General features: G+C 39.0%; 1 protein-coding gene across 1 annotated transcript in view; it reads left to right on the top strand.

The window, feature by feature from the left end:
- Positions 1-830: 830 nt before the first annotated feature.
- SEPSECS (Sep (O-phosphoserine) tRNA:Sec (selenocysteine) tRNA synthase) overlaps positions 831-8,517 on the top strand; it is a 35,457-nt gene continuing 27,770 nt past the window's right edge. Inside the window, exons 1-5 of the mRNA XM_007448801.1 lie at positions 831-944; positions 1,973-2,127; positions 3,975-4,093; positions 4,420-4,578; positions 6,944-7,097. Coding sequence (XP_007448863.1) covers positions 831-944; positions 1,973-2,127; positions 3,975-4,093; positions 4,420-4,578; positions 6,944-7,097 — 701 coding nt within the window. The remainder of the gene's footprint in view (positions 945-1,972; positions 2,128-3,974; positions 4,094-4,419; positions 4,579-6,943; positions 7,098-8,517) is intronic.

Raw genomic sequence — 8,517 nt, 5'->3', positions numbered from 1 at the left:
CCTGCCAGTGCAGGGGACACGGATTCAAGCCCTGGTCCGGGAGGATCCCACATGCCGCGGAGCAGCTAGGCCCGTGCGTCACGACTACGGAGCCTGCACTCTAGAGCCCGCAAGCCACAACTACTGAGCCCGCGTGCCACAACTACTGAAGCCCGCGCGCCTGGAGCCCGTGCTCCGCCACAGGAGAGGCCACCGCAATGAGAGGCCCGCGCACCGCAACGAAGGGTGGTCCCCGCTCGCTGCAACTAGAGGGGGCCCGGGCGCAGCAACGAAGACCCAACACAGCCAAAAATAAATAAATAAATTTGTTTTAAAAAATGGGGTTGCCAGGCAACTGTAAATGTTGAGATGTATGAGGGTAAGGATGAACGGTTCAGGAATCTGAGAAACACGACCTGAGTAAGGCTGAAGCACAGACTCCCAGAGCCCATCATTCAACAAGAGTGGAACACAGAGTAACTTCGGAAATGTTTTCTTCAGAGACGCCACGCACTTTGCTCTGACTCCTCAGCCTCTCCTCACAGAAGAAAAGTCCTTCCTTCAAGACGATCTCAGGCACACTAGGGTTTAACTGGACCAATCAGATGCAGGGAGGCGGGGCTCGTTTTCTGTACAGCCTGAAGCCCGCCAAACGCCCTGACACCTCTGCGCATGCTCAAATACTTCCGCTCCTGGCACGCTCTTTGGAGCGGTTCGCGCATGTGCGAGAGCGAGACGTAGATGTTTGTCCCAAGGCCTTCCCGTACCGTCCAGGCGGAGGGTCGCCTCCTGGTTTCGGAGTGTGTACGGCGTGTGTTAGTTGTTCTCCGGCAGCAGTTGCCACTGCGGACATGAACCGCGAGAGCTTCGCGGCGGGCGAGCGGCTGGTGTCGCCGGCTTACGTGCGGCAGGGCTGTGAGGCCCGCCGCTCGCACGAGCACCTTATCCGGCTGCTTCTGGAGAAGGTACCGAGCTTTCGGGTCCCTCCCCAGCTGCCGCGCCCCCCAGGCTTCGGCTCCGCCCAGCGCCCCTGTTAGTTCCAGGACCTGCCTCACAGGCTCGTGTTTGCTGGTTGAGCCCTGTCCGCGGACTCTTTCGCAGTTGGGCATGCCATATGCCGGCTTGCGCCGTTCAGCTCCTTCTCAGCCTCGCCAATGCTGGCAAAAACCCAGAGAGTGTTAATAGGGGATGTGGGGAGTTCGGAACGTCGAGCCCCCCCCCCCTTTTTTTCCCCTAACTTCGGGTTGGGGAAGCGAGGGGAAGGCCGGCATGATTTACTTTTTTGTTTGCGTATAGGGCAAAGTTCGTGTCTTCCAGCTTTCACTACTCCTGGGGAACACATTATATTTATAAACTACGATATACTAACTCGAAGCAGGTGTTGCTTAGGAACTTCACAGGTCTCGTTCTTGCCAGCATCCTGAATTTTAATGTCATTGAAGTTTGACATCCCTAGTTCTAACACCCTGGTGTGAAAAATCCTAGTTGAAGATAAGGTTTATTCGTTTTCAGTTACTTTTAACTGCAACTTTAAACCTCAGTAATCTCATTGTATTTATCATCACTTCTCGCAGCATCGTGTGGATAATTGTAATATAGTGTAACACAAACATTTTGCCTATTCAGAGTTTTTTCAGAGTGCTGAATTTATGTCTGAATTTTAGAAAACGAGGAGCATGGCAAAATGTGCATGGAAAAGTTTTAAAGTTCATTGAAGTAGGGTTCTGGGGAATGATGGTTTCTTTTTTCTTTTTGCGGTACGCGGGCCTCTCACTGTTGTGGCCTCTCCCGTTGCGGAGCACAGGCTCCAGACGCGCAGGCTCAGCGGCCATGGCTCACGGGCCCAGCCGCTCCGCGGCATGTGGGATCTTCCCCGACCGGGGCACGAACCCGTGTCCCTTGCATCGGCAGGCGGACTCTCAACCACTGCGCCACCAGGGAAGCCCTGATGGTTTCTTAAATATAGTCATAATCCTTTTTTTGTTTTCTTAAGGGCAAGTGTCCAGAGGATGGTTGGGATGAAAGTACACTTGAACTCTTTTTACATGAACTTGCAATCATGGATAGCAACAATTTCCTGGGCAATTGTGGTGTGGGAGAAAGGGAAGGGAGAGTGGCATCTGCATTAGTTGCTCGGCGACATTACAGGTATGATTTTTTTAAGTACAAAGCATTTCCTTTTCCCTTTTTTCTTTCTTTCTTTTTTTTTTGTTAAAAACAATGGTGGCAGTATTAATCATATTAAATTATAAAATGTCCGTTTGTAACCTACTTCTTGTATAAATGGGCATGTGAACTAGATGCAACAGGGAGATGGAAACAATGTATCTGAGTAGGTGCTTTTCAGGACAATAGGGTAAAAGTTCTAATATGAGGTGGTTATACCCTGTCAGCTTGTGGGTGATTAAGGATACTGGCTGTACGTTCTGTTAAGAATGTTTGTACTGTCTTTACATTCTGTTAAGAGTGTTTAACCTAATAAACCTATTTGGTTGTTAAGAGTTTAAAATATGCTAAGGTGGTTTATAGTTTTCCATGTTTCTTTTCTAACGTGGCAAGTTTTTTTAGAGAATGGTATATTTATAGAACTTTAACGTCATTCATCTGCATCTAAACTGAATCCCATTTTATAAATATCTTGCTTGTTGTAGTAGATGTAGGAAAGGTGTATTATAATTTTAGATTATTAAGTCACTTTTTTGCATTGTTCAGAAAGCTTTTCATCAATTCTGATAACCATTTAGTTGTTAGTGGTTCCAAATATGATCATTTCTCTGTTCTCCAGCCTTTCTCTGAAATATAGGTAAACTGTTTAAAACTCCTGTCTTCCATGATTTTAAATCATGATGAAATTTTCCTAGGAATAGTAGAATTTTATTTCAACCGAAACTATTGCAGTCAAAACTAATGATAATGAATGTATGACCTGGATGAAAAACTAATGGTTAAAAATAAGGTGATAACATAGTTGATAATATATGTAAAAAAATGCTTAGTATGTGAGGTTGCAGTGGTAATAGAGTGTGACACGTGTTCTGTGATAATTCCAGTGTGCAGAATTTCTGATCTAGGCAACTAAAAATGACAAACAGATTTTTGATTTTGAAGTGTATTCAGAGGTATCTTTAAATAGTGTATAACATGATTAAATTTAAAATGAGTGGATTTGCACACTAATTTTCAAGGAGCATGTACTTCTTCTAAACTTAAGGCAGTATTTGAAACATCAGCTCATCCCTGTTAGAAGTTAGCTCACTGCTCTGATTAGGGAAATGGGAAGAAAGAAGAGAATTTAATGTTGCATATATCCTGGTTTTCTATTGCTGTATAACAAACCACCTCAAAACATAGTGGCTTAAAATAGTCATTTATTGTTACCTCTGACAGGTTACCTGGACTCAGCAGGTGATTATTGCTTCAGGTCTCTCATGTAGTACAGTCAGGTGTTGGCTGAGAGTTTAGTCATCTGAAGGTTCAACTGGGCAGTTTATCCAAGTTGAGTCACTCAGATGGCTGGGAGCTCAGATGGCCTCTCCAAGTGGCTTGGCTTGGGCTTTCCCCAGCATAGCAGCTGGCTTTGAAGAGAGGACCCCCTGCCACCCACCTCCCCTTGAGCAAACCCTTCACGAGGCCAGATAGAAGCTGTAAGGCTTCTTATGACCTAGCTCAGAAGTTCCAGACCATCACTTCTGCTAGATTCTTCCAGATCAGGCAAGTCACTAAGGCCAGCCCAGATTCAGGTAGAGAGGAATTAGACCCCATCTCTTGGTGTGGCAGTGGCATATGGGCATAGGGAGAAAAGGAATTGATGGTGGCCATCATGAAGACTAGCCACCACAGCATACTTGATGAATTTGTTTTGATTTAATTAGATATTTTCACATTATTAGTAGTCAAGTATAGTGTTTATTTGGTTATTGTATTTGTGTACTTATACAATGGATTACTTAGAACACTGAATATTTTTGTCCAGTTGTTGGCCATTTTTTGCTTAGGTTCATTCATGGAATTGGACGATCGGGTGATATTTCTGCTGTGCAACCCAAAGCTGCAGGTTCTAGCCTTTTGAACAAAATTACCAATTCTTTGGTCCTGGACATCATAAAGTTGGCTGGTATGTACTGTGTTAATCATAATACTTTTGGCTGACTAGTCACACAAACCTTTGCCTAATTTCTTTTATTAATGCTTCTCTCCAAAAAGAGTATAAAATGGCTTTTGAAAAGACAAATATATATATAAAACTTTTAGAATAAGATAGAAAATCAGAGCCATAAGCCTGGAGGATGAATTTAGCAGTGAGCTTCCTGAGTGTGAGTACAGAAGAATAAGCACTAAGTCTGTTAACTCTTTTTATTTGATAGAAGTATATCATTTCTTTAAGAAGGATGCTGTTTTTTAAGTGGAATAACTAATTTCTGTTTTTCTTCTTATTTGTAGGTGTCCATACAGTGACCAACTGCTTCGTAGTTCCGATGGCAACTGGTATGAGTCTAACCCTATGTTTCTTAACATTACGACACAAAAGACCAAAAGCAAAGTACATTATATGGCCACGAATAGACCAGAAGTCCTGCTTTAAATCCATGATCACTGCAGGTAAAAGAAGAGAAGTAACATATATGTTTTTCAATGTCACAGAAAATTCAAACTTTTTGTATAGAGCTAGATAAATGAAAAAGAAACTAAACCTGTTCCTATTCCTTCTTTTTATTGTGGTAAAATATACATAACAAAATTTACCCTTTTAACGAAACAGTTTTAAATGTATAGTTCCTTGACATTAACTACATTCCTCTTGTTGTGGACCATCACTGCCATCTCTCTACAGAACTTTTTCATCCTCTGAAACTGAAACTCTACCTATTAAACAATAACTCTTCCCTCCCCACCACCCTCAGTCCCTAGCAATCACTATTCTACTTCCTGTCTCTATAAATTTGTCCTTCATATAGGTGGAATTATAGAATATTTGTCCTTTTGTGACTGGTTTATTTGACTTAGCATAATGTCTTTAAGGTTCATCCATGTTATAGCATGTGCCAGAATTTCTTTCCTTTTTTAAGACTCCCATTGTATATATATCCCACATTTTGTTTATTCATTCATTCATTCACTGGTGCACACTTGGGTTGGGTTGCTTCCACCTTTTGGCTGTGGTGAATAATGCTGCTATGAACATGGAGGTACAAATACCTGTTTGAGTCCCTGCTTTGAATTCTTTTCAGTACACTCTAAGAAATGGAAGTGTTATGTCGTATGTCCCTATTCTTTAAAATGGGGATATGATTACCTGCCTCAGAAGACTGTTTTCAGAATTAAGTGGGATGACATATGAAATGCCCTGGAGCATAAGAGGTGCTTTAGGAATGTTTGTTCTGTATATATGAGTGGAGTACACATAAATAATTATCATGAATCAGAGTACAAGGATACAGGCATCTTTGAGTATAGATGAGACAGAAACTTTAAGTTGGTATTTTAATATTTGGCTTGCTTAGGTCAAGTTGAATTTGAGAATTTAAAGTTATTTTTTGAATGGCCTCAGTCTGTTGTATGAAATGAACAGTATTGGGCTGTAATTAAACTGCATAAATAATCCTAAAGAAACTCGTGTAAAGGGATTCATAATAAGGACATATAGCAGAAATGGGTAGACTATTAAAAGGTTTATCTTAAGTGGCATAAAGCTGTCAAGTCTGTTAATTTGAAAACTATTAACCAAAGAACTGATAACCAAACTTATAGAAAGATTGACATATTGAAAAACTGTAAACTTTTTCCAAATGATGTTATGACTTGGACTGTGTTATGTTCTTAGGAAGCAAGATGGTTGTATTCTTGAAAAAACCCCGAAAACTTGCATCATAGTTGTTTGAAAACAAAAATAGGGTTGAGTGTAGAGAATTTGAGAAATAATAGAGAATTAACTGTCTTTAGGAAGTTACTTATTTAAGTAAAGTTTTCTTTGTTTTAATAGCTGTATAGATATGAAACCTAGAGTTCTGTGGACCACCGTATATGAATTGATGATTTTATAGTGGCTGAAGTTTTATATTTCTGTAGATAGAATGCGGATAACTTGATGTGGATTCTAAAACAGAAGACTACCTGCCTGTAACTTTGCTTTAAATTGCTGTGTGACCTTGGGGAAGGCACTTAATCTTCCTAAACTTTGGCTCCCTTATCTTTGAAGTGAGTGAGTTGAGCTAAATGGTTTCTGAATCCCTCATAGCTCTTAAATCCACAAATCTAGCCTGCTGCTAGATCTGGTATTTGAGAAGACTGAAGATGTGAGTACATAACTCGCGTGCAAGACGATTTTTATATTTAAATTATAGAAGGCTTTTGTAAGCTATGAGATAGGTCTACTAAAATGTCTTATATTTTTCTTTAGAGGTAAAACATTAAGTTGATGATTGTGATTTGTTTCAATACTTGAACTATTATTTTTGTTCATCTCTGAAATAAAGAGAAATTTAAAATAAAACTTAAATGTTGCCAGAGAATGAGTAGATTTACTTTTCTGTGGACTGAAATTGAACTGGGCTAAGTGACCCTTTTTGTCATCAGTGACTCTTTATTACTTTTGTAGGCATCTATTTAACGTTTGCTTCCTTACTTCCCAGAATTAGTCTTTCGTGTCATATCAGAATGTTAAGTAGATTTGTGGTCTAGATGCCGCTCCGCAGCATGTGGCATCTGGGATCTTCCCAGACCGGGGCACGAACCTGTGTCCCCTGCATCGGCAGGCAGACTCTCAACCACAGCGCCACCAGGGAAGCCCTTGACCTGCCTTTGACTCATGCTGGTATTAAGCCAGGTCTTTATTATTAGAGAAGGGTTCATTGACTAGAATAAATGTTTAAGAGTTTTTGTGTAGAATAGCACTGCTTCCTAGAGTCCACAATCTCCCCTTATTTTAGTTTATACTAACATTTTGGTTTCTGGTTGACTTGGTTAGGTTTTGAGCCCGTGGTGATAGAGAACGTTTTAGAAGGTGACGAGCTGCGCACAGACCTGAAAGCAGTGGAGGCTAAAGTCCAGGAACTTGGGCCTGATTACATTCTTTGTGTTCATTCTACTACATCCTGTTTTGCTCCAAGGGTGCCTGATAGGTAAGTGATTTGTGAATATTGTCCTTCAGTGTTCATCAGTCTTTTACATAAAATGCACTTATACTAATTCTCAAAGATGCCTAAATAACATTTGGCAGTAAATACTACGTGAATGGACTGTTGAAGAAACAGCAAAATGGCTTGGGAAAATAAAATGTAGATACAGAGGAAGGAAAAACAACTAGTACCAAGTGGAGATCCTTTTATCACCTGAGTAGATGCAGAACATCTCTGTTTTCTTGCTCTTCTTTATGTTTCTGGACATCTCGCATCTTTTTCCTTATTGTTTAATAGAAATCTCTAAGCTAAATTTTGGATTTACATACTTGTTTTTATTGCCATCTCCACTTTGATCTTACAATTAGTTTTCATATATAGAAACTATCAGTATTAACAGATTTTAAATAGAAAATTTTAGGATTATTGTCCTCTAATTTTTTTTAATTGCAAGACTAACTCAGATATACAGTTAGGTATATAATTGTCTTTGCATTTTGAGAAAAATGCAGATATTTAAGAAAAAATTTTTTAAAAAGGCAAAAATGTTTGCTCTTCTGAAGGATGGCCGCAAACTTTTATTCTGAAGATGTAGTAGGCTTAGGTATAGTAATAAATATTTCTAGTTTTGACAGCAACTGTTGGTTTCATTTTAACATTTTGAACAAAAGTGCTAATAATTTGTAAAAAAGCTATTGCTTTGGACTATTTTCATAGCATCAAGTTATACTTTGATTTTAATTCATGGAGTCATATAATTTGGCAGTAATGAATGCATGTTAGCTTTTACTATAGGCAGATTTTAAGAGACAATTTTAAAACACTGCTCTTGAAAATTTACCTTGCTTCATTCATGAGTCTGGATTCTATTTTCAAATCATGCTGCATATGCTTTAGTTGTTTATTCATTACTTATCAATCAAATTTAAAATTTGTATTTAAATATTAAATAAGCATCTTTAGTCTTTCTTCATTGATGGTTTTGCTATCTAGAAAATTTTTAATGTGATTGAAATAAATTACATTTCTAAAAACACCATATGAGTATTTGTATTAGTTAAATTATTTATCCTTGAGGATATCTTTGTTTTTGTTTCATTTTGACTAACTTTTTTTTTAATTGACGTATTTTTAATTGATGTATAGTTGACTTGCGGTGTTGTGTTAGTTTCCGGTGTACAGCAAAGTGATTCAGTTATACATATAGATATATATGTATATATCTATATGTATATATAACATATATACACACATACATATATATGTATATTCTTTTTTGTATCTTTTTCATTATGGTTTATTATAGGGTATTGAATATAGTTCCCTGTGCTATACAGTATGACCTTGTGGTTTGTTTATTTTATATACAGTAGTTTGTATCTGCTAATCCCAGACTCCTAATTTATCCCTCCCCTAGCCTCTT

Source organism: Lipotes vexillifer, unplaced genomic scaffold (genome assembly GCF_000442215.2).
Source record: "Lipotes vexillifer unplaced genomic scaffold, Lipotes_vexillifer_v1.1 scaffold100, whole genome shotgun sequence".
NCBI lineage: Eukaryota > Metazoa > Chordata > Mammalia > Artiodactyla > Lipotidae > Lipotes > Lipotes vexillifer.
The sequence above is the reverse complement of the archived record's forward strand: the minus strand, read 5'-3'. Positions and strand labels throughout refer to the sequence as shown.